The sequence below is a fragment of the Acomys russatus genome, chromosome 6, assembly GCF_903995435.1.
Source record: "Acomys russatus chromosome 6, mAcoRus1.1, whole genome shotgun sequence".
NCBI classification, from domain to species: Eukaryota; Metazoa; Chordata; class Mammalia; order Rodentia; family Muridae; genus Acomys; species Acomys russatus.
This window is the reverse complement of record NC_067142.1, coordinates 74,672,475-74,697,970: the sequence shown is the minus strand read 5'-3', so window position 1 is coordinate 74,697,970 and position 25,496 is coordinate 74,672,475. Positions and strand designations below refer to the sequence as shown.

The following is a 25,496-nucleotide window of genomic DNA, read 5'->3' as shown; positions in this document are numbered from 1 at the left end:
ACCCCATATCCCAGCTGCAGGAGCCCTCTCAAATGTAGTTCCTGGGTTGAGCAACTGTTCCTCTGGGTAGACCAACTTGCTTTAGAGAGGTGGGGGGTTGGAGGGGGCTCTCATCCTCAGCCCCTGCTGACCACCCAGCCTCTTCTGGCTTCCTCCAGCTGCCCACATCCAGGCCACCACCAGCACATGTACCCCCGTGCTCACTCGCTTGCACTAGCACTTACCTACATGCATGCCCACTGCTTATTCCTGCTTTTACTTCCTTCCCTGCTCCTGAGGAACTTCTGCACTATAGTCTGCCTGGGTCAGATGCACAGGGCTCCCTAATTCCCTGTGAGTGGGGATGTAGGCATCTGGGACCATTCCAGAGACTTTGGCCTCTGAGACAAAGGTCATAGCTAAGCTCTGCTCTGTGCCTCCAGGATCAGGTCCATCAAGCTTGCCTAGACCACAAGCTGAATGGCCTCTTGAGGCTGTAGTCTAGAGAATGCGCTGCATCCCGGCCCCACCGAAACCTAGGGGTGTGCTGGTGCTGGCTGGGGAAGGAGCTGTGGGATGCCATGTGGGACCCTCTCTGAGGGTAGGTGGCTGGGAGTTCACCCAGCAAACCACTGGGGTCCCTGTTAGTGGATTCCCCAGCATGTATTTGAGGTTCTGGGCTGAGTACCCTCTGCCCCATCCTACTCAGGGATTGCAGCCTCACAAGGGCTCCTCACGGCTTTCACCCCTATTCATGGGGCCTCTTGATAGTCACATCCATGTTTTTTTGGGGTCTGAGGAGGTGTATCAGCTTCATTCATGGGGTTTTCTCTTGTGGAAAGAGGTCACAGGCATAGTCGCACAGACCACAGTCCTAGGATGGGCAGCTTGTGTGTCCTTGGAAGGGGCCCAGGAACAGGGGACTTAGCAAGGGTATTTTTAGTGCGGGTGCTCAAGTACTTTGGGATGAGAAGCTAGCTTTCCCAAGACCCAGGACCCCTGCCAGCTGCTCTCCCCTCCCTTGTCTAAGAGGAGAAGCAGCCAGCCTGGCTTCAAGGGCATAGCTAGTGTCCTTTCAGGGACCATAGTGACTGAGGCTTAGGTTCCATTAGCCCTGCCAGTCAGGCTAACTAGCCTTGGGTAGACAACCTGCTCTAGCTTCTAAGATGTCTAGCATGCCTTGACCAGGCTAGCAAGCTCTGCCCTGATAGACCCTGTCTTGCATTGGGCATGCCACCATGTTTCTGGCTTGTCCTGGCTGGCTCAGGCCATTCTGGGTAGGGGACATGTCTCTAGCCTGTGACAATCAGCCCACACTGGGGAGGAGATGCCTAGGAGAGCCTGTTGGGCCAGACACTGTCCCCGTCCCAGGTGCTAGGAGACAGTGACTCGGCTGAGGTGTGACTTGTGTATAGGTAAGGGACAGTTCCCTCCTTTGCCCTGTAGTTAGTGGCCTTGTGTGTGTTTACTCCCTCTCCTATCTTCCTAGCCCTAAGTCCCAGGGCCCGGGGAGGACTGAGGAGGACTGCCGCACTCTGGGCTCTGCCTTCTAGACTCACTGTCCTGAGTTGGTTCTACCTCAGGGTTGTAGGTAGGCCTTGGGACAGCCCAGACTTCCTGCAGGGTGACCCTCCTATCCTGTATATCTTGTCCTCTTGTCTGGACCAAGGAGCGAGCCTAAGCCCTCACCATGTTTGTCACCAGGGCTGGCTGACTGAAGGCTCTGTAACTCTCCTCCTATGTTCAGGCTTGCCAGAGCAGGCTGCCTATGCCTGGTGCAAGGGCAGTTGTTAAGTTCCCTGCCCTTAGCATTCCAGGCCTGTGGCTACATGCTGAAGGAGCTGTCAGGGCCTGAGGAGCCCAGAGGTGGGCTTCTCTAACCCAAAATCGCATAGAAAGTGACAGGAGCCCTGAGTGTCACAGGGCTCAGAGGACAGAGGGACCTGGAAGCTCAGACCCCTGTTAGGGCCTGTTCCTACCTTGTCATGGCTGGACTTGGTATGTGGGCAGAAGCGATGATGCCCTTTGGCCACACTGATGGCTGTGGCAGGATTCATTTGGCACTGTCAGCTCCCTGGAGTCATCACCCAGCTGTTGCCACCACCCTGTGTACTGGAAGGGGTTGTCTATGGGCCAGTTGGCTGTGCCAAGCTGTGGGGCAGAGGAGAGAAACAATACCCAAAGGCTGTGCTGTCCTTGACCCTTCAGAATGGAGTTATTCTTGCAGCCAAGACCAGTGTGACAAGTGCACAGTCCCTTGGTGTTCCAGAGACCCTTCGGCCAAGACAGTAGGGTAGAGGCTTGTCTGTCGTCTCCTTTGTACTGCTAAGGGATCTCCTGGCCCTCCTGCCAGACTTGCCCCACTAGCAAGGGAGGCCTCCCTGGCTTTGGAGGGCTATGGAGGATGGAGGGACTTGAAATTTCCTTTCTGTTTCCATGGACACCAAACAGTTGTGTATATTGCCCAAGTCCCTGTGCCCAGACATTAGGAAGTCTTCTCCCAATCACCTTCTAAATCATGGATGTGTGCTGACCCCATCTTATCACAGGGAAGAAAGCTGTGCTGGATTCTAGCCCCTTCCTGTCAGAGGCTAATGCGGAGCGCATTGTGAGCACACTGTGTAAGGTGCGCGGGGCGGCGCTGAAGCTGGGCCAGATGCTGAGCATCCAGGGTGAGTGGCAGGCTCAGCCCTGCACGTGCTTGCGGATATCAAGGTGGAGGTGGTGGCGGAAGGTACAGTGGTTGGGTTTGGGAAGGGTCTACTGGGGCAGTCCTGGGACGTGGACATGTTTACATCAGCAGCAGCAGGAGCCAGGGGGATGTTTCTTGCCTCTGGAAGGGTGTTTTGCGAAACTCAGAAGCTGTCTCTAATGTCAGCATGGCAGCCTGGCCCTGCCACCCTGCCTGCTGTGTTGGTCCCTGGGAGCTAGTGGAGGAGCTTGCAGTTCAGCTTTGGGGACCAGTGTGTGACCTCAGAAAAGACTGGGCTGGCAGAGTGATGGGGAGGAGTTGCATTAAGGGAGGCCTTGGGCTCCCCAGTATGGGCTCCTCTGAATGGGAAGGCATGAGAGCAAAGTGGGCTTACTCCCTTGCCTGGGTTCAACTCTCAGAGTGGTATTGGGTGTAGGGCCCTGCCTAGGGGCCATGTAGCTGGGCATAGACTTCCTAGAATGTGTGTGGACAGCACATACCTGAAGCCCAGTGATGCTCACACCATGCCTGGTGTGCTGTGGTGTCTGAGAATTTAAATGAAGGAAAATTCAGCGGGTTGGTAGGGTCAGGAATTGTGCTAGAGGGCAAGCAGGATGAAAGCTGTGAAACATGTTAGGGCATGTGTGAGCATCTCACAACTGTTAGCACTCCCAGTCTTTTGAAAAACAAGCACATGGGGAGGGGAAGACATTTTCTTCGTTACTTGTCTGTTGCTGTGATAAGACATGTCTGAGACAACTTAGAGAAGAAAGAGTGTGAGCTGTGACCATCATACTGGGGAACATGGCTGGTGCAGTAGCTGAGAGCTGACATCCTGATCTACAAGCATGAGAGGGAGAGGGGGGAGGGGAAAAGAAGGAAGAGATAAAGGATGGGTGGGCAGAGAGAGAAGAGGGGGAAAGAGAGACCTGAGAATGTCTCTGGCTTTTGAAAGCCCACCCTCAGTGACACACCTCCTAATCCTTCCCAAACAGTTCCACCAGTGGAGGACCAACATATGAGCCTCATTTAAACCATCCAGAGATGTATTCAGGATAGTCCATGCCTTGCCACATTAGGGAGCCAGGAAGTGCACAGTACAAGGTTTAGTCAGACTATGGGCAATTTAAAATTTCTCTTAGTTATAAAAACGTTGTCTACCTGCTAGGTCATAGGGATAGGTTCAGGCCTCTTGGCTGCTCTTCTGGGGAGGGGAGGGGAAGCTGATGTGAACGTATATAAAGGCTTGTGCCTTACTAGTGTGTCCCCATTAGAGCCCTAACCTAGAGTCTGTGTCAGGAGGAAGCTGAGGCTGGGTCTGTCATTGTGTCTGAGCTTCAGGGGCCAGGGTGAGGGAGGGTCCCCAGAGGCCACACTAGCAAGGGATACCTAGGCAGCCCTACTACCGGCCTGTGTGCATCTCTCCCTAATAAGCCTCACTCTGACCTCTGTCTTCTAGATGATGCATTTATCAACCCTCACCTGGCTAAGATCTTCGAGCGGGTGCGGCAGAGTGCTGACTTCATGCCACTGAAGCAGATGACGGTGAGGCCAGCAGGAGGTGGGGGCGAGAGTCACTGCTCCACCCTGGGGATAGAAGGACTAAGCTCTGGGAGCAAGCTGGGTGTGTATCAGGGTACCCCAGGTAACCAGGCTGTGCCCTGTCTTCCCTGGCCTCTTTCCAGAAAACCCTCAACAATGACCTGGGCCCCAATTGGCGGGACAAGTTGGAGTACTTTGAGGAGCGGCCCTTTGCTGCTGCCTCCATAGGGCAGGTGCACCTGGCCCGCATGAAGGGTGGCCGTGAGGTGGCCATGAAGATCCAGGTAGATGGCCCTGTGTGGTGTCTACCTGTTCTCACAGGACCTCAGAGGGTGGGGCCTTCCCTATGTCTCCTGAGACACTCGGCTGTTCTGTCTTTAGCACCGCGATGTACTGGGTGCTAGGAGAGTGCTTGCTAGATGTTAGGGAATGCGGCTGTTTCCTGGCATTCTTGGTGCAGGGTGGCCTTTTGGGGCCTAGACTGGAGCCAGCGGCTCTTCTTGGGGGGTAGGGTGAGGAGAAATGGAGGGCAAGGTGGTGATGGGTCAGGCTATGGCAACCTTGTTTTAGTCTGGGCTGCTTCATCTGAGCTGGAAGGCTAACGGGAAGGGCAGCCTGCCCTGCTGCCTCCTCAGGTAACTCTCCTTCCCTCTGTGCAGTACCCTGGTGTGGCCCAAAGCATTAACAGTGATGTCAACAACCTCATGACTGTGCTGAACATGAGCAACATGCTTCCAGAAGGTTGGGCTGGATGGCGGGCACCCGGGTTGGATTCTAGGAGTGCCAGGGAAAAGCCCTATGGAGCACCCCCTAACACCTGATGCCCCCTTTCTGTCACAGGCCTGTTCCCTGAGCACCTGATTGATGTGCTGAGGCGGGAGCTTGTTCTCGAGTGTGACTACCAGAGGGAGGCAGCCTATGCCAAGAAGTTCAGGTGTGGCTCTTATGGGGCCCCTGGGAGGCTTAGGGGACACCCAGATGGGCAGGCTCCTCTATTTTTAAGGGTGGGTGGCCACATCCTCCCCTGGCGGGCTCTCCTTCTGGAGACTGTGGAGGGTCCAGGACAGATGTGAGCACCCTCTCCATACAGGGAGCTGCTGAAGGACCACCCCTTCTTCTACGTGCCTGAGATTGTGGATGAGCTGTGTAGTCCTCATGTGCTGACCACCGAGCTGATAACAGGCTTCCCCTTGGACCAGGCGGAAGGGCTGAGCCAGGAAGTGCGGAATGAGGTGCGCTCAGGCTATGCTGAACCTCAGGGTGTGAACAGCCCTCCCAAGGCTTCCCTGGGGAGGCTAGACGAGGGGGTAGTGACCGCATCCTTCTGTTGGGGCAGTTAGGGTGGGAATCAGGCGAAGATGTTAAGAGATCATGAAGCAGTGTGCACTGCCTGACCCCGGACCCCACCCTGTCCCCAGATCTGCTACAACATTTTGGTGCTGTGCCTGAGGGAGCTGTTTGAGTTCCATGTCATGCAGACTGACCCCAACTGGTCCAATTTCTTTTATGACCCTCAGCAGCACAAGGTAGGCCCCATTCTGAACCTCACATGCTGGTTACCTGTCATGTGCTCACAGCACCACAGGGCAGAGCTCCAGTGTTGTGTCTCACTATAGGTAGCTCTCCTGGACTTCGGGGCAACTCGGGAATATGACAGATCCTTCACTGACCTCTACATTCAGGTAGGAGCAGGAATGGCGCCCTGGCCACAGCCTGTCAGATCCACCTAGCTGGCTGTGACCCCAGGCCAGGGTTGGGAGGGGCTTTGGGGGGGGTTGTGGTGGGGCAGCTGGGAGGGGCTTTGGGGGGGTTGTGGTGGGGCAGCTGGAGCCTCTCTGTTCTTTCCAGGTCATCCGGGCTGCTGCTGACCAGGACAGGGAGGGAGTGCTGAAGAAATCCATAGAGATGAAGTTCCTCACTGGCTATGAGGTCAAGGTGAGTGAACCACCCAGGCTCATGGGAGATTCAGGCCCAGCTCCCTGTAGGCATGGCTGTGTCTTCCCTTGGTGGCCTTGGAAGCCACTTTGTAGGAGTGTGTAGGGTGGACAGAGCACCCAGGCCTATACAGCCTCGTCACCCAGCAGCTACTGGAGAGCTGACCCTCCTGACCTGGGTCACTCCTAGGAGGAGCACACCATCAGGATAGGTGACCACCTGCTTCCTCTGTGCAGCTAGCTTCATTTGTCCCCAGTCCAGGTCCCCCTTGTCCCCCCAGTATTCTGGTGACAGGCACTTCTCACGTACCCTGAGCCTGGAAGGTGACTACTGCCATAAGCTAGGGAACAGGTGGCTCCCACAACAATCCCCACAGTGGCCAGGCCCTGCCTGTTCTGTGGGATCCGCAGTTTTTGGCTAGAACAACTTTGTTTAGACAGAAGTGAATGCTGTAGAAAGAGGGAAGGCCTCTGTGCTCTACATTGTCTCACATGCAGCCTGTGTCTGCCTGGTGCTTGAGGGTTGGAGTCACCACCTCCGCTGTCCTTCATACCCGAGCACTTGGTGCTGAGATCAGGAGCTACGGTAGGGCCTGGGGCTTCTGATCATCTCTGCCCTTCTTGATGTAGGCCATGGAGGACGCCCATCTGGATGCCATCCTCATCCTGGGGGAGGCCTTTGCCTCAGAAGAGCCCTTTGACTTTGGCACCCAGAGCACCACTGAGAAGATCCATAACCTGATCCCGGTCATGCTGAAGCACCGCCTCGTCCCGCCCCCAGAGGAGACCTACTCTCTGCATCGCAAGATGGGTGGCTCTTTCCTCATCTGCTCCAAGCTGAAGGCCCGCTTCCCCTGCAAGGCCATGTTTGAGGAAGCCTACAGTAACTACTGCAAGACGAAGGCTGGGCTGCAATAGGTTATGCATGGACCAGGCTGACAAGGGGTTGTGCCCTCCTTCAGGCTCAGCCAAGCAGAGGATGGTCAGAGAGCCACAACCTCCATGAGTAGGAAGGAAGAGAGCCCTGCAGAGACCCCCACTATTGCTTCTGAACTGTCGAGACAAAAAGGCAGGCTGCTTTTGCTGTCTCCTCCTACCATGAATGAGACATGGAGCAACGACTAAAGCCAGCCTGGCTACCTTTGGGCTCTAGTTGGCTACGCAGGATGAATTTTTGTGTCCCTGTGGCCTGGAGCTCAGGACAGGAGGACAGCCTCCCTGGCTCCATCTCAGCAGAGCAGGGCCCCAGCATGTTTCAGGACAGGTGGTTGCTACCCTGGATCAGGGGATCAACATAGGCTGTTTGCTGTTTTGTAATTACACATTCATACCTTTTCATTCAATAAAGAAGTGTGTTGGGGAGTGCCATTTCCTATGTGTCCCATGAATCCTGGGAATGAGGTGGCTCCACTTAGGACCTGGGTGGTGTGCTCCTTACCTGTAAAGGTCTCTGAGCCAGAGTAGCAGTTGCTTTTGGTGGGAACAGACCATAGCAACATAGGCAGACACTGAGAATATCTATGAATTTGTGTCTGACTCAGGGCTTTATTGGCACTGGGGATTGAACCTAAGGCCTTACAGATAGGAAGCGAGTGCCCTACCACTGGGTTGTACCCTCAGCCCTTAACTTTTGAGGCAGGATCTTATTAAGTAGTTGCTCAGGCAGGCCTTGAACTTGTAATCCTCCTGCTTATCCCACCCTCCTCCCCCCCAAGTAATTAGGATCACAAGTTTGAGCCTCTAGGCTTCTTAGGCATTTTAGAGAAAACAAGCTTGTGAGTTTCGTGACTACAGAACTGCAGGTACTAAGTGGTGGGAGTAGGTTGGGACAGGAACAGTGTGCCCTTAAAGTCCTGGTTAGCAGCCTGGCTAACTACCACCCCTTTGTCATACTGGGCTCACTGTGCTGCCGAAGTTTTACTGGAACATGGTGTTCTCATCCATTTCTTTGCGGAAAGTTTGCCAAACAGGTGCCTAGTGTGACTTGTGAACCTGCAAGAGTCCCAATGGCTAGGAGGGGTGTGAATGACTTCAGTTTCAGTTTTGGGGTCTCTGATAAGGCCACCCAGCCTTACCTGCGCCATTCTAACTCACCAGAACCGGTACCCAACTCTTCCAAGCCGCTGTCTGGCCAGTCACAGGCAACAGTCGAGTAGCTCTGAGGTTCGCACTGCAGCCGACCCTGAGCCTGAGAGTGTGGCCCAGGAGCCTATAGCGGTGACTGTGGAGTTCTTATCAGAGAAAGGGAGCTGAGCACTTCCAGGGCTTGAACATTATTCTTACCTGAGCTCCAAATCTCAGATCAAACCCCAGAGGTGAACTGACTTGTGTCCTCTGGTATATAAAGTAGTAGTCCAGGAGCCAGGAACTCCTCACACTCTTTACATAGGGAAAGAAAAAGACAAAATACTCAGTCCTAACAGTTCCTTATTTTATTGCAGTACATCAAAGTCTGGTTATTTAGGTGATACCAACATAAAATATTGGTGAGAAATCCTTTGTTACACTTTTTACTATCCCACCTTAAATAGTTCTGTGCAAAAGAATCCATGTCATAGTTTGGTAGCAGACACTCTCTCAAGAAGCTCCCTAAGACATCAGGGACGAAACCAAACCAAGTGAGTGCTAAGAGGCCATCTTCCCTTCCACACACACACTGGTCAGCATCATATTCTAAACAAAAATGATACACTGAGGCCATGCAAAACTGTACAATAATATTACAATGAGAAAAAAAATCCTAAAAATTTATAAAATAAATGGTATTACACTATCAAATAAAAAGGCAGGTCACTTTGTTTTCAATGGCATCAAGGCTGACTTGTGATGGTCAGTCTCCTAAAACTTTAGTAGGTCCCTGTGTATTGCCCCTGGGGTGGGGGAATGTGGTGCAGGCACCTGCAGGAGACACACTCACTGCAGCAGGGCTCCACAGGGAACTTTGGACTTCTGAGGACTGAAGGTTTCAACAAGGAATGAGCCACTCAAGGGTGCAGTGAGATGCTAGCCAGTGGACCAGGGGTCTTGGGCTATGGCAAAGTATGACCTGCAGCATGGTGTCACGCTGTTAAGTGCACCTGTGTGGGGGTGGGGCTTGGCTAGGTCTATTGAGCTGGGAGAATTTGTGGTCACTGCCAAGGCTGCACATGGGCGTCGGCACCTGGGATTGAGCCTGTCCCTCTACTCTGGCTTTTTTGTAAAGATACCTGAGGTCCAACACAAGCCAGCTGAGCTTTCCCAGAAATGAATGTGGTCACTAAGCAACAAAATGACAGGATCCTAACATGAAAGAGGAGAGGCTGAGGAAAAGCTGGTGGGGATGACAGGAATTTCAGAAGCTCCCCTTAAGCTTGACTAGGAATTCGTTGGAAAGCCGAACAGGCTATTTGTAGTTATCCCCCTTGCACCCAGGTTTTAAAAGCTGTATTCACAGGGGAAAAATGCAAATGGCTAAGCACAGGGAGTGTGTATATATATTTAATATACATATATATTTTGTATATATTTATGTATATAAATATATATTTAATACGCATGAAATATGCTTTAGCAATCACTGACAGGAAGGCTTTTGTTTTTGGCAACAAAACAAACCCGTAATATTCTTTGTATATCCACCCAAAACCCTCCTAACAGATTAGCCAGAAAGGGTAAATAGCAAACAGGCTAGACAGAGCACCAAGCACTAACCCATAGACACTATGCCAGAAATGCCTCTAAACCGATCAATTCCTGCAGCTATCTACTTTCAAATACCTTGCGTGGGGTGGGGAGAGTGATCTTAAAAGGGCCTAAGGCTTTTTCTCTGGTCTTGGTTATTGACCGCTCTGAGGAATCTTCATTTCTGTCTCCTGGAAACCTGTCCGGCATCTTTTCCATCCTCCACAGCTTCTGACAGGAAGGCTGGGATGGGTCCAGTGGACAGTCGTCGTGAGGATCCTATCCACATGCTGGGCCAGGGCTGCTGTTAGGGTCCCCGGATCTATGAGTACAGTGGGAAATCCACCAATCCACAGGGGGCCTTGGGATAGAACATGGCTGGGACTCACTGCAGAGGAGCTGAACTTTAGGGAGGGTTAGACTGTAGCTCTAAAAGGGCCCTTCTACAAAAAAAGCACCTGTAGGCAACAAAAACCCCCAACTGGTCGTCAGAGCTACAAACCAAAGTTCTGTCAGTCTCACTCATCCTGGTCAGGTTTCTGCCTGGGAAGGAGGGGGAAGGGGAGGATGGAGGGGAGGAGAGCCAGTTCTTTCAGGCAAAGTGCTGAGTTCAAGCACTTACTACAACAAGGCTCTGACCAAACTCAGGATCTGACCCTTGTTTTTGGATGTACAAAAGTAATTTTATACTTCTTTTCCAAAGGCAAAAAGATTCAGATTAGAATGACATAATGACCATCTAAAAGAAAATGCACTCATGTTGGAGCCAGTGTAGAAGGCTTGTCAAAGCTGTTGTCTAGAAGACCCCATCAAGAGGGGCTCCGGTCCCCACCTTCCCTCCCTCAACTCCAACCTCCTCCATTAAAGCAGTGCCCTGGGAGGGAGTCTGGCCTTCAGGGGATGGCAGCATGCTGTGCCAAGTGTCAGCATGCCAGGGAGGTTAAGCGACTTTAGAAATCTGTTTTAGGTGTGGTTTAAAGTGGGGAGAAATAGTGGCTTTTTCAACCTCAAAGAGGTGAGAATTAAGAGTGACAGGATCTTGTGACTTGCACGGGGCACTGCAGCTCCCACCTTTTTTCTCCTATGTTCTTAGCTGGTGAACCGTGTACGTAGAGATGAGCTCTGGTCCTCATCTTGCTTCCTGGGACAAGAGCAGTAGACACCCAGAGGGAAAGCTGGCTGACAATCCACGGGGCCAGCACACGACCAGGCCCACTGTCCCCTCAGGTGGGAAGGCATATTTGGTCAAGGCGGTTCAAGCCCGTGCTTCTGAGGTTTCACATAATTTAGTAAGGGGAAACTTTCCCCCCAGTAGTGTGTGAGGAAGTTCACAACTACCCTTAAGCAAACAGGGAAGCTGTGCCCAGGCCACAGACTCCTCACTGCAGCCTAGGGAGGGACAGGATTTGGCCAGGACAAAGAGCAGTTGGATGAACCTCGCCATGATCATCAGAAGCCACGCCTCTCTCTCCCTGGGCCCTTCATGACGAGAAGGGTCAGAAGGCGACAGAATTGTCTTTCACATTCATCTGTGCAAGATATTAAAATATAGTAAGTGGGGGACATGTTGAAATTGATCACTAGAGAAAGAAATGCTGTAGGAGGCAAGTGTGCCTCTGAGGGGCTGACGTGGCTTCAACGTCATCGGTAGTGTCCAGGTCACATCCCACCAATGGCACTAATCTCCAGACATTCCTTAGATTTCCCGAGACCTCAGCCTGCCCATGCCAGAGGACAGACACCATGGGGCCCGACTCCTGTTCTCTTTACAAATGTCACTTGAGGCCTTTCTACCCTGTATATGACTTAGTGGGGAAACAGACAAGAAACAACACATTTCTTTAAATTAAATGATCTTTCTTATATACGCATCCATCTTTCATTGAACACAAGATGCTTCTTTGACTATATACATTCAGTATTTAACTTCTACATTTATGTATTTATTTAAACTCTGTATTGTAGTAAAATATGCATTGTTTTAATTCGTGAGGGTGTATTTCCTGGCAACAGTCGGGCTGACGCTCGTGGAGGCTGCTGGGCGCTACATGAGGGCTACGGTGAGAACACAACCGGTCTACTCTTAGCGCTGCGTCTGCGCAGTCTGTCTACAGAAGCTACCTGGGGGGTGGGGGCGGGGTGAAGCGGGCCTGGCTACAGAGGAATCCTCATTACAGCGGTGCGGAAGGCGACACTGCTGCCAGGCACGTTGTCCGTTGTCCGGTTGCAGAGTCCCTGCCTATGGCCACCGCGATCCTGGGCTCATGGATCCCAGCTCCCGCGGTCCGTGCTCTCCAAGGAGAGGCTCTTGGTCTTTCGGGGTGAAATGGGGCTCGGGGGGCTGCTCAGATTAGAGCTGTTGGAAGCTGTGGAATGCCTTGGAGAGTCAGAGTCCTGTAAAACAAGGCATTGGTGGAAAGGTGAGGACAATAGGGAAGGCACTTGCTGCCCGGGCCCCCTCCTGTACCCACAACCAACCACACATGGGCTTCTCTTCTGTCAGTGGACAGCTCCTCTGTGAGATGACTGGAGGGCGTGCGCATGCACACACACACACACACACACACACACTTGCCAAGTGTGGAGGCCTTTCATTAAAAAAGCAATTAGAAGCGTGGAGCTTCTGGGGAGCTGTAGTTTACACCCACATGACAGGCCTTGCCTGTCCCTTCAGAGGCATATGCAAGTTGGTGGACTGCCTGCTGGACAACACTGGCCTTAATTAAGCATGCATGACAGGTAAAGCCACCATTCATGGCCCATTCACCTCTCCATCATAGTCCCTCGCCGGGGCGTCACTTCCTTGGTCCATGCCTCCTGATGACAAAGAGCCCTCTGAGGGAGAGGGCATGGGCTGTCGCTTTGTGTTGTAGCTTCCTCCAGAGAATTCCCTCTTTAGTGCACTGCCATTCTGGGCCGATGACCCTACAGGACACCGTTTGGGAAGAATTACGTATTTGGAAGAGGCCACACCTATAACGTCAACAGGCTGCCAAGGCAGAAGCCCAGTGCTGAAGGTTGTTTCTGTCGCCCCCTGGCGGTGAGTACTGGTGTTTAGACAGTGGTTCCCAGGCCATGTGGTACTTGCAGAATCCTTCCAGAGCTACCTGCTACAGCCTTGGGTGTCTCTGCCAGGGCTCCCTCAGCATCTGTCATGCTATAGACATGTTGGGTCTTATTCCAACACATGGGGCATCTCTGCCTACTCAGAACTCACAGCAGGCTCTGAAGACATGGGCTGCATTCTCAGCAGCAGACAACCATTTCTACAAAGGAACACTCACAGGCTTTGATCTTAGAGCCGGGAACACATAGCAAAGGCCCAGCAGCAGGGACAGCAGGAAATGAGAAGACAGGGAAGAACCCTTGGAAACTTGAGGAGCATTGTTAGCACTTTCCATGTTTCTTGTTATATTTTAGTTTTTTTTTTTTTTTTTTTTTTTTTTTTTTTTTTTTTTTTTTCGAGACAGGGTTTCTCTGTGTAGCCTTGGCCATCCTGGACTCACTTTGTAGACCAGGCTGGCTTTGAACTCACAGCGATCCGCCTGCCTCTGCCTCCCGAGTGCTGGGATTAAAGGCGTGCGCCACCACGCCCGGCTGTATATTTTAGTTTTTGATTAAGAAAAGTTTTAATTTTATCAAGTTTCAGGATTGGTCAAGGCCACTGTAAGTTACAGGCTGTTTCAACATTTTGCTGACTTTGTAAATATCTTTTACATTAAGAAGCCAACAAAAATGTCACCAGATGACTGCATGTCTAGCTACTGGCCACCAGCTGTGTTAGTGTTCAGAAAGGCACTGCAGAAGGTCCCCTGGCATACTGTCTTTGATGCCAGCCAGGCTGCTTCCCTCCGTAAGCCCCTCCCAGAGACTACCAGCACTGTCTGTAAACTGGTGTTCCAGAAATACAGCAGCTAGGGCTTTGCAAGGTCCTCTACACACATTCCTGACTTAAAGGTAGCTTGATGGTCACTGACGGGCTCCCATTGCATAGTGCTGGCTCACACAGCACAGCACAGCCCACACCCCTCCTCCCAGGTACCAAGAAAGCCACTGGCCCTGCCACTTCTCATTTGGAGGGAAATTCCTTTGGAGATACACTCCTTACTCTGACATGGGTCTCTGGTTTCCCTGGAGTACAACCTAACAGAAGGCAGCCATTTCTACTTCATTTCCCTAATGCCTAGGTGAGTGTTCAGTTATGTCACCCGTCACTGAATAGAAAGTCCAAATCACAAGCCTTCCACAGCATCTTGGCTTCATGTCTTAACGAGTCTGTTTTGCCTTCTTCATCTTGTTTCCTATGTATGAGGAAAAAAAAGCCACCTTATGGTTTCTTTGAGAACTCACTGCATGAAGAGTGACTCACAAAGCCAGACGGGGTAAGAAGAGGCCTCCAGTCTCCTTATTCCCACATCACTTATGAACAGCAGAGAGCGAAAATCTATCTCAGGGACACACACAGATGTGTCTACTTAAAGTTTTACTTTTAGTTTTAATTGTTTATGTGCCTTTGGGGTAGGTGCACATGAGTGTAGGTCCCCAAGGGGGTGAGAGGCATTGTAGGCCCTAGAGCAAGAGTTACCGATGGCTGTGAGCTACCTGATGGAGGTTCTGGGAATTGAACTTGGGTCTCTGCAAGAGTAGTATGTGCTGAGCTGCTGAGCCATCTCTCTGGACACTACCTTCTAGACATTGGGACTGTATAAAAAGATTAGTTATACCCGACACTCAAATCTTTTTTAAAAAAGGGGTGGGGTGGGGTAGGGAGGGCTGTTGTGGTTTGATAGTAAAAGGGGCCTGGGAGTAGTGGAGCGCATAGTGTTGGCTGACAAGGCCACATTGTTGGCACAACCTCTGACAAGGATGGTTCCAGGGTCCAGTGGGTAGTAGGCCCTGGGTGTTTTGGAGTAAGGGGCATCCTTCTTAGAGGGCAGAGAGGCTCCCTTATGAGGCTGTCATTGACAGGGTCACAAGGGAAACCACCTTTAAGACGGATACTCATCTCACAGCAAGGTGGATCTTCGTCTGGGGAGACCTACACTGCTTCTAGAAAGTGACAATGTAGCTCCCCCAGTTTTCATCTTTCCCAGCTGGCTATCCTTCCAGGACAGATGGCACATGAAGCCAGTGGGAGACATATAAAACAGCAGATGCCCCTTGGCACTCCCGGGATCTCTGCTCATACCTCTGTAAGTGTCTTCAGCTGGGGAGCTGACAAAGGCTTAGCTTGATAAAGGCGTGAAGGACCCTGCAGGGGAGGGGACCCTCTAGGCTGTAGTTTGCATACTGCCAACAGTGATCAGCACCTCTACCCACAATCCTAACAAAGCCAAAGTCTCTGCAAGACAAGTGGGTTTTGTTTGTTTAAGTTCCATGCAAACTCAGGTGATGCAGAAGCTCCTCGGAATAGACCGGAGCCAATGCTGGGCTTTAGGAAGGACACATCTGGAAGTGTGAATGGGCTGGTCAGAATTTTTGTTGCATAAATTAATATTAGTGTTTGTAATTCTGAGGAAAATTAACCTGGCTCCACCTGCTTTGAGTGCAGGTCAGTTTATAATAGGTCTCAACTTGGTGGTCTGGAGCTTTGGTTTAAACCCTTCGACAGTCATCTGGCTTCCACACATACTAAGGTTAACAAAGTGACTGCCACTTTCCCAACTGTCTGAATTTTGCCTTGTGATTGGCACTATGCATTGGTTCAGGGTGATTTTAGGTAATGACAGCAAGTTACCATATGTTCCCTTCAACTTCTGCAAATATACTGAAGACTCCTGAAATGCTCTTCCTTCTGTGGCCACTCAAGGCGGCACCTGTCCCTGTAATTATTGAGACATGTGGCTCCCTCCTGTGATGAGACAGCGTACAATGAACCACATCTACACTGGTGGTCCCTGTGCTCAGTCCTATCGTGACATCACAGCTCTCTCCAGGCTCTAAAACTGTTACCTCGAACAGAAATGGTATCTTCCAGAACACACTCTGTGCTTAGGTGGTGTGCGACTGCTCACCATTTCTGTTTCTGCCTCTGCCCCTCAGCCCTCTTGCTCTGGGGAAGTCAGTGCAAACCCATTTGGCACTGTTCAGCGAGGCCCGCCTTGTGAGAATGGAGGCCTTCAATGTGGTGCAGAGGGAGGGCCTCCTGCAAGCACAGGGTGAGCTTGGCTGGGTTCTCCAAGTGGCTCTGCATTGACTGCAGCCTACAAAAGAGCCTGAACTGTTCTGACTCCCAGAAACCACATGACACAATAAGTAAGTGCATGATGTGTGTCTGTCTCCCTACTTTCCTCCTCTCTTCTCCGTCCCGCAAACCTTTCTTGTCAGAGTCTCATTAAGTGGCCCAGACCGGACACTTGCTATTCTCTTGCCTTAGCCCTGTAACGCCATGTCCAGCTTGTTCGCTAGGGTGGTTTGTTATGCTGAAAGTAATAAAGCATATGTTATTAATTTGATAATTAACTGGATATAAGCAATAACGCTGTAAGCACAGCTAAACCCAGTGATAACTGGAAACAGAGCAGGTATGGAAACCAGTGTTTACTCAATAAACAGCAACAAACGGACCAGAGCAATCCAAAAATATAAGGTAATAAATATGTTTTCTGACTGAAATAGTGAAATAGGAATATGGATGTAGTGTAATTAGCTCCTCAGCCATTGGTGGTTTGGGAGTAAGGAAGGCTCTACTGAGGTCCCGGGAGTCAGTGTACAGTGAGTGTCTGTTAGACACTCAAAGCTGATGCACAGTCTGTAATCACCCCTTTACCACTGCACACTGCCTCAGCCATGATGAACTCTACAAGGCTATGCATGTTCCCACACACTTAGGCATGCTGCTGTGGACACCATGGGACACTTCCAACAAGTAGACACGGCTCTCTCAGGAAGTTGCTCCTGGGCAAGTAGGTGAACTGTTCCAAGGGACACATTTCCTTTGTGGTCTCACCGCCTCAACTCTACCTCCCCACCATGACACCTTGCGAAGCTCCTCCCCTTCTGGCCACTTACGTGCAGACAGGCCACTGCTGGCACTCATGGAGCGGCCTGGCTCAGGGCGGGACTTGGTGATGGAGGGGATACTGACGGAGCCACTGAACACTGTCCGGCTTTCCTGAGGACGTGGGTTCTAAAACACAGAAGAGAGGCACAGTCTTCAGCCACATTCTGCCTTTCACGCTGATTCTCAAGAAACCAAGAGATCCTGAACAGAGCAATCAACACGGCAGGGAGCAACAGAGCCCAGCCTTCCTCACTAGCAGGACTCTGAAGCAGTGGCATGGGATGCCTCTCACCCTGCTCTGTACTCACCAAGAAGCACATTTCTGGTGTTAAACGTTACATGGTTAGCTACAAGTGGAGCGCAGAATGACATGGACATTTGCAGACAGTGGACACTGCTTTGACTCAGATGAGATTGTCTACCCAGAGACCTGGGTGAGCCCATTTGGAGGAAAGTCAATTAAAATTATGTTCTTTTTAAAAGATTTATTTACTTATTATGTATATAGATTTCATTATAGACGGTTGTGAGCCACCATGTGGTTGCTGGGAATTGAACTCATGACCTTTGGAAGAGCAGTCAGTGCTCTTAACCTCTGAGCCATGTAAAATTATGTTCTTGACAAAAAAGTTGTTGACACCATGTGTCATATTCACGCCCCAGTTGTTCAGAATATCACTCTCTCTGGCACACGAAACCCCTTGTTGCACATCACAGCTCAGAAACACTTACACCAGGGAGCATGACGGGGGTTGGGGGGGCGTGTCCTGCTCAGACTAGAAGGAAGGGATGCTGGAACTGAGAGGTAGAGAGAGAGAGAGATGGGCGCCAGGAAGTGAAACAGAGCACATAGGTATCTACACTATGGAGCCATGGGCAGCAGGCCTTAGCTTGTTCAGCCCTCAGGCTAACGTGAGCCTCATGGGGTTCTGAGAACCACAGTGGTCACATCTGCAGCAGAAGCAAAGCACCTGCCTTGCTCCACTATGTGGTTCTCCTGCTCTGATCTAGTAATGACTACAGGGCCCATCTGTGAGCACCAGTGTCAGTTACCTCCTTTTTAATTACACCAGAAATCTTCTGGAAGGGATGCGTATGCATCAGGCAAGATGTTGGGAAAATACAAAGAAACATTTATTAAAAGTATTCCAAACTTCAAGCCCTGTGACTTTCTTGAAGAATGCATTTGTTAAGAAAAGCAAGTCTGGCTGGGCGTGGTGGCCTTTAATCCCAGCACTTGGGAGGCAGAGGCAGGTGGATAGCTGTGAGTTCGAGGCTAGCCTGGTTTACAAAGCGAGTCCAGGACAGGCAACCAGGGCTATACAGAGAAACCCTGTCTCAAAAAAACAAAACAAACAAACAAACAAAAACAAAACAAAACAAAAAACCCAAACAAACAAAACCAAGAAGAACAAGTCTGGTGGGGCTAGCATATGCTACTTCCCTGAGAGGGGCTGACCTCTGTGCAATGCCCAGGCTTCTTATTTTATCCTGAGACCTTTTTTGTTTCTTTGTTTCCTTTAAATAAATTATGTGTGTGTCTATATACAGAGGCACATGCACACCACACTACATGCATGGAAGGCAGGGGACAACACTGTGGAGCTGTTTCTCTCCTTCCACCATGTGCACCCTGGGTTTTGAACTCAGGTCATCAGGCTTGGCAGAAGACTCCTTTATCCACCAAGCTATCTCACTTCCACTTTCTTGTTTCCATACTCAGCAAATCCCATGATAGTCAAGGCCAATAAACTAAACAAAACGGATTGAAAAATACATTAGCCAGGCAGCCGTTTTCCCTGCACTAATTAGTTCATTAAAATGTTCACTTTTTCCTTGTCGTCAAGGGAGTAGTGCCAGACTATAGGGTATATGGGAAATAATGAAACCATAAAGCGGACAATTTTCCTATAACTCACCAAACATTACTAACATCTTGCTGTTTCCTACCCACGTTTTCTTTTAAATGTTTATTTGTGTGGTCTGTGTGTGTTAGCTTTAAAGATACAAAGTCCGCTTGATAGTGACTGGGAAAAATAGCATTGGGAGCCAATGAATAAGATGGTAGCAATTCTTAACTTAATGAAATTGTGTGTGTGCACATGCACACACGTGTACATATGCATGCCATATATAGGTGCTTAGTGGATGGCTTTTTACTGTATGTTCTGGGATTCAAGCCTATGTTGTTAGGTTTGGTCGTAAGCATTTTCAACCACTCAGGACCCCAGTCCTTGTAAATCTTCCTAAGCTGACCCATATGCTAACACTTGTCAAAAGACAAATCTCTGTTACACTATGGGAAAGAGCAAGTCATTTAAAACATGATCCACAAAATGAGCCAGAAACAAGAAGATGCAAAAGGAAAATCTAGTAGTGTGGTTAAATATTTGTGGTTGATAATAAAGTCTAGAACTGGACACTCACTTCCCAGTTACCACGTGACTTTAACACCCTATGAAGGGATGGTGGCTTTCACCTGTCTGCACACTGGGCTTTCCCAGCCTCCTTCAACCTGAGAGAAGCAGCTCAACGCTGTTATTTTGGTGCCTATACCACATCTGCAAAGTCCATGTTATTCTCTGTGTTAATTTGTTTACAGAAAAGTTTTTCCCTTGTTTTATATTAGAATATTAAAAAAAGTTAGTCAAGACAGTCAAAGGCAACATTTAGCACTTGCACACACAGGAGCAACCTTATGACACACAGCAACGTGTGCAAGCATTGCCAAGAGGGACTCCTTGGAGGTGGCAACTGCCAGAATCAAGCTGCACCTCAAAGCTAAGATGGCCTGCTTTTCTTTTCTATAAAATAAGCCTAACCTAAATCAAACAATGGCGGATAAGCTTCCAAAGTCTGCTAGTAACTACAACTGAAAACTAAAATAAGAAAGGAATAATAAACAGAAAAACATCTATACTAAGGAGTTTATCATTTAGTAAAATGATGCACACTCCACTAGAATAAAACAAGAAACCCAAGCCTTTGGACTTTCTAGTTAAAACTATGCATAAAGTAGGGCAAATTCCCACAGATGGGCACGGCTCAACTCAGCTATGGTAGGCGGTTTCTCTCACAGGAAGGCTCTGACTTACTGTGGATTCTAAGGAATCCTGTCAAGCAAACTAAAGCTGATTTTTAATCACAGTTATTCTACCAAGTAAGACATTCAGATGGCATTGTAATTTAATGTCAGTGACATTTAAAACATAATTTAAGGTAATCTGATACTACAACAAAAATAATCATTTACCCCTTTAATTTTCTTACTGGAAAATTACTACTATAACAAATTAAAAAAAAAAAAAAACAACGTCACTATTATGCTAACCTGGGAAAATTACAGACAATACCTTTGTATGGTATAGTTTAAATACATTAATATCCATAATGTTAACTCCCTTTGAAGTTCATATTTGTATACATTACTTGATGAAATAGATACTTTCTTTAAAGGCATTTCAACACATGGCTGCATGAAAGGACAGCAGCAATGCCATGCTTCTCCAAGACATAGCAGCTTTTTGTTGTCATCATTGACTTTTCTTATCTTGGATCTTGGTTGCAATCAAATCCACATCAGCAACTCAAAGATTTGTAAAAACTGACTTTAACTTTGGATTTTTTCCCTGCTCCTTGGTCAGTACTTATACCATTACTTTGAGGACTTTTGGAAGGACTATGGATAAGCTCTACACAGACCTTGATCTTATCAAATATAAGATATAAAATATCTCTATGAACTGAAGTGGCTATATATAGGGCAAAGCGCTGTTAAAAATTCAGAAATTCAGGGAACCCCTTTCTGTTTGTTTTAATAGACTAATGATCCAGTTGAGCTGTTTTTGTTTTAACATGGTATCCAGAATGGAAAAATACAATGGGAAAACTTGATCCAACAAAGATCAGCATCTACAGCTGTTTCAGAACTAATACAGAAACCCTTTATTCCTCCATATTTCTCTCAAAAGAATGAACAAAATAGATTGAGAGGGGGAGGAAGAGAAGGATATGCAAGACAAGGTAAAAAGTAGTCGATGCTGGCATCTGAGGAGGACAGGGAAACCATTCGCCGAAGGCGCCACCTCAGTGGTTAGCAAATGCACATGTGGTTAGTCAAGGTTAGCTCGGCTCAGCCGCTCGTACCCTCAGAGTCACAGAGTGTGGTGTGCCAGGGGCAGAGCGCAGGGACGGGGGGTACCCCGGGCTTATGGAATCAGGAGAGAGAAACTGTTCAGCAGAATTGACAGTCATGTGATAGACGTGCTCAAAGTTGCTCGGAGAGGAGATCAGACCGGAGTGGTGATGAGGGGACGGATAAGGGAAACCTGGCTATCAAAACAACAGAAAGAAGAAACCGGTGTAAGGTGATGCTAATGGACCAGGGTGAGTGACACCAGACAACATGCCCAGGAATAACTAGTCCCAGTAACATTCTTTCAGGCCACAGAGAGTTAAATGCTATAATCAGTTGATTTTCAAAAGGTCCTTTCATGATAACATCATTCCCATTTTAGCACAGTCAAGTGAGTAGCAGCATGGGTTCTAGAGATCCAAGAAGCTTCAGAGTCCTCACGATCTTCTTATGTGGTGCGACAAAAGCCCTAAAAAATCTACCCAAAAGCATCAAGTGCAGAGGCAGCAAGGAACAGCTGGAGAATGGACAAGGGAACCTACGACGGCTCCTCACTAGACCATTTCTTTCTGAGTTCTGGATCTGTGGTATGTCCTGGCTCCCAGCGATCTTATCTCCCACCGTACAGGTGCTGAGAACTGTGGGCTACACTTTTCCCGGTTTACTTGGAAGCAGGCCAGCTCATCTCTACTTAGACACCCCAGAGAAAAAGTCTGTTTTCAACAAGGGAACATTTTGCCTTTGAATGTTCAACTGTGTTTTTTAAAGGCAACTAATAACATGACGTTGCTGAAAGAAGTATGAGGAGATGCTTTTCCTCATAAGTATTTACTTCTGCGTGAGCGCTTGGGAGGTGCACTGAGCGGCCTGGCGCTTCCTAGAGTAGAGGTTTTTCACAGCTCAGCTCTTGAGCATAGGATCTCTTCACTAGAGGGACACTGAAGTAAGTGCTGGGGCGAGCGCCTTACTGAATTCAGGAGTGACCACCCAGAGGTGGTAAGTTGCTCGGTAAAAAATCCCCAGGACTTATCTAAGCCTAAAAGAAAGGCTTCTTTCTATACAGGACAGCTCTTTTATTTTAGAAATGTGAGTAAAATCAGTATTTTCTAAGGTTGTCTTCAAAAAGAAGAAAATATTGACATATCATCTATCTATCTATCTATCTGTGACTTTAAGAAAGAAAATTATCTTTCTGGAGGGAGAGTGTTAAGGGTATTGTGGACTGAGCCCGAGCCCTTCATGCACACACTAACAAGGAAGCGCTTTATCACTGGGCTGCACCCCCAGTTCAAAACCAAAATTACTTCCCCAAGAGGTTATTAAAGTTCAGTATGTTGTGTTCATTAACAACTTTTGAAACAGGCAAAATGTACTATGCTAGGAATATGGGGATAAGTATTATGGTGATAAATTACTCTTGTACTAGTTTGGAGGAGTATGTTCCTGTATTTCTAGCAACCACTTAACAACAACAAAACCCATAGGTAAATAATGATAAAGAGGAGTCAAGAAAACTCATTCAGTCTGTCTTCTAAGCCTCACACACTGCTTGATAGTAACTGCTTGTCTTCTCACCACTCACTAAGAAGGAAACGGAAGGTCACATCTGATACAAGAAGTAAGAAAGGGACTCTCCCAAGCTTTACTGCTGCTTCCACATTTAAGATAGAAGCAATGTTACTTCAGGATATCTGGTACAAGTGAAGCAGAGTTACACTTCTAAGGAGCTTTTTAAAGCTTTCTAAGCTCTTACGTATTTCACAGGACTGTGACCTTGACTTGCACACGATGAGACATCAAACAGCTAGAGTACATGTTCTTTGCACAGATGGTAACACAGCACTGGGACTTGAAAGTTCTTACATATCTTACCAGATCAATGTAATTCATCTCTTTTTGGAGTGGGGGGAATAATTCATAATTCCATTTGAGTAAAAAAAAATACTAAAGTGAGATTACATTAAAACACAAGCGCTCGGTTCCATGTGGGCACAGCTACAGACACATGCGGTGCTGGGCTGTACAACAGCGTCTACTCCTAGGCACTTACTTTGTCCTGGGCACAAAGTAAGTGCTCAAGAAGCACATGTCAGGCGACTAGATGCATGGCTGTAGCATGGTCATAGGCCCTTTGGATGTGAAATGAGAAAAGTCATGTGGAAATAACAGGAAACAAAAAAGAATCTGAACTCTCTGATGCCTACTACACGTGCAGATCAAGAAACAGCATATAAATGTAGAACAACTTTGTCCAGGAACTACAACAGTGCTTATCTTAAACAATAAAAAACATTACAAGAATAGAAGGCACATTTAAAAAATGGCTGAACTGGTAGGGAAAAGGACTAGTGTTAATCTGAGGTGGAGTTGGGGGGGGGGGAGGTCGAGGCGTTAACAAAAAAGGTGACAACAAATACCCCAAACTAAGCAGTCTAATTAGACTTGGTAGCCAGCATGGAAGGTCATATAGATGGAGCCAGTTGGAGAATGAATGACAAATGTCATCTGAAATGGTTCTGCTTAGTAAAAAAAAAAAAAAAAAAAAAAAAAAAAAAAAATTCAGCAACAGTAACAAACCCCACAAATTTCTAGTGGGTAAGGTGAGAGGAGGAAGACAGGTTCAGATTTGATGCTAGCCTAGGCTACATAGTGAACTCAAGGCAAGTGAGGGCCAGCTAACAAAATGCTCTATCTGAAAACAAGCAAAAGCATTCTTTTCATTAGTAAGAGAGTGGATGGAGAAAGAAGCATAGTTGGCTGGGTGTGGCACAAGCCTCTCTTCCCAGCATGATGGAGGCTGAAGCAGTTGGATCTCTATGAATTTGAAGCTAGCTTGGTCTTCATAGGGAGTTCCAGGCCAGTTGTGGCTACAGAGTAAGACCGTGACTCAAAAAACAAAAATAAAAAATAAAACGAAAAGTAAAGACGAGGGGGCACATTCAAGTTTCTTAGACTACTGACTGCTAATTTAGAACCGGGGTCCACGCTCCATTGTATGTGCAGACCAGGGGTGACTCTTCATCTGACCAAACCTGAGCGGAGCAACACTGAACTCTATCATCGCAACAGAAGGAAAACACTGCATCGTAAGAGCAGACTTTCTACAAATTTCTTCTATAATTCCTTTTACATAGGTAAGAATATTATTAAGAAAAACCCTGTATATCAGAATGCAACAAAAGCAGATTTTAATTTTGAAAGGTTATTATCTATCAAAACCTTGCAATTACTCAACTAACTTTGAGTTAGCGGGCATGCTATTCTGCAGCATATTAATGAGTCTAAAGCTGGTTTTCTCTCCATTCTCAAAAGTACGAAGCTCAGTTAAAACAGTGCACTGCACTTGACCTTTCACGTACAGCCTCTGGACACAGGCATATTTAACTGTCTGTCATACTTCAAAAACAATTATCTCTACTAAAGCATCTTGTGCCTGGCACTGGAACTTCCACACTGGGAAATGAAACAGCAAGAACAGTAACTGCAGAGCCTTGGACCCCAGGACCTGCTGTGTGCGCTGCTCAGATGAAGGCGTGGGCAGTCAGGGACTGTGGAGCAATGTGATCAGTGGGAAGTGGACAGGCCAGAGCTCGCACTCCAGGCAGAAGCTGAAAAGCAGAGTCCCTTACACACAGAGCAACCGCACGGCAGTGAGTCTTACATTCCTGACTTTGAGCTTCTCGCTTGGTTTCACTGTGATCACTGTGACCTGGTTCATGTACACTTTATATTTACCCAGCACAACTAATAAATCCACAGCTGACAAATCCCACAGGGCAACTCCCGTGAAGGATTTGAATTCAGTAAATAATACTGCTGTGGCTGCCATCACCACTGTCATCTTAAAGATAAGAAAGCATGGCCATGTGATTGTGGTGTTTATAACCAAGTATTTTGATTGAAATGAATGTAGACTTGGTTTTTTCTTCCCAGGAAATAAATGAAAGGCTCTCTTTATATCCTAACTTTTATACTAGAATTTTTATTACTCATTACATTTTATCACTTCTTTCTCATTCCTCTACCACTGATGCTGCTGATGAGTTTAAGGCAGATGTCCTTAGGAACAGCTTAGGGTCAGTATTCAGTCTCGCCAACTGCCCTAGGATAGGAATGATTCTTAAGATCCTTTGCCCAATTGAGCAGCTATCCCTGCTGATCAAAGGGTCATACTCTATTTTAGTAGTTTGCTAGGAGTGTATGACACTGACATTTTAGGAGCAAACAAGAGACGGAATAGTTTGCTAATTCCACTAGTAATTTTAACCTCAGCATAATGGGTCTGTGGATGCAATCTCCATGTTGTTAAAATACAACAGTCTTCCTATGTTGTACTTCCTTTTATACATGATTGACCAGGCAACATGCTTGGATTTGAGCAAAGGAACAAGATTTAGTTTCACAGGTAGCTGAGAGGTGTGACTATGAGTGATGAAGCCCGCGTGGACTTCTGGGGAGAAAAGTACCCAGGTATCTGTACGAACTGAGTGAAACCTTAACATTTTGGGAACTGCATCTGGGATTTGCTACAGAACCTTTCAAATGTGGCCA

At 48.2% G+C, this 25,496-nt stretch overlaps 2 protein-coding genes across 18 annotated transcripts in view; one reads left to right on the top strand and one right to left on the bottom strand.

The window, feature by feature from the left end:
- The window catches only part of Coq8a (coenzyme Q8A), a 450,047-nt gene extending 442,892 nt beyond the window's left edge, over positions 1-7,155 (top strand). For all 3 annotated transcript variants that reach the window (XM_051148012.1, XM_051148011.1, XM_051148010.1), the window contains exons 6-15: positions 2,529-2,651; positions 4,131-4,216; positions 4,357-4,497; positions 4,873-4,954; positions 5,054-5,147; positions 5,304-5,445; positions 5,632-5,739; positions 5,830-5,895; positions 6,062-6,148; positions 6,778-7,155. In XM_051148012.1, coding sequence (XP_051003969.1) covers positions 2,529-2,651; positions 4,131-4,216; positions 4,357-4,497; positions 4,873-4,954; positions 5,054-5,147; positions 5,304-5,445; positions 5,632-5,739; positions 5,830-5,895; positions 6,062-6,148; positions 6,778-7,065 — 1,217 coding nt within the window. In that variant the 3' untranslated portion in view covers positions 7,066-7,155. The remainder of the gene's footprint in view (positions 1-2,528; positions 2,652-4,130; positions 4,217-4,356; positions 4,498-4,872; positions 4,955-5,053; positions 5,148-5,303; positions 5,446-5,631; positions 5,740-5,829; positions 5,896-6,061; positions 6,149-6,777) is intronic.
- Positions 7,156-12,023: 4,868 nt separating this feature from the next.
- Positions 12,024-25,496, bottom strand: part of Cdc42bpa (CDC42 binding protein kinase alpha) — a 208,192-nt gene continuing 194,719 nt past the window's right edge. For 8 of the 15 annotated variants that reach the window (XM_051148002.1, XM_051147993.1, XM_051147994.1 and 5 more), the window contains 4 exons: positions 20,957-21,142; positions 16,819-16,936; positions 12,575-12,732; positions 12,024-12,201 (listed from right to left, as the gene is read on the bottom strand). In XM_051148002.1, coding sequence (XP_051003959.1) covers positions 12,070-12,201; positions 12,575-12,732; positions 16,819-16,936; positions 20,957-21,142 — 594 coding nt within the window. In that variant the 3' untranslated portion in view covers positions 12,024-12,069. Of the gene's footprint in view, positions 12,202-12,574; positions 12,733-16,818; positions 16,937-20,956; positions 21,143-25,496 lie in introns of those variants that run through there. The other 7 variants (XM_051147999.1, XM_051148000.1, XM_051148001.1 and 4 more) reach the window with 2 other exon arrangements.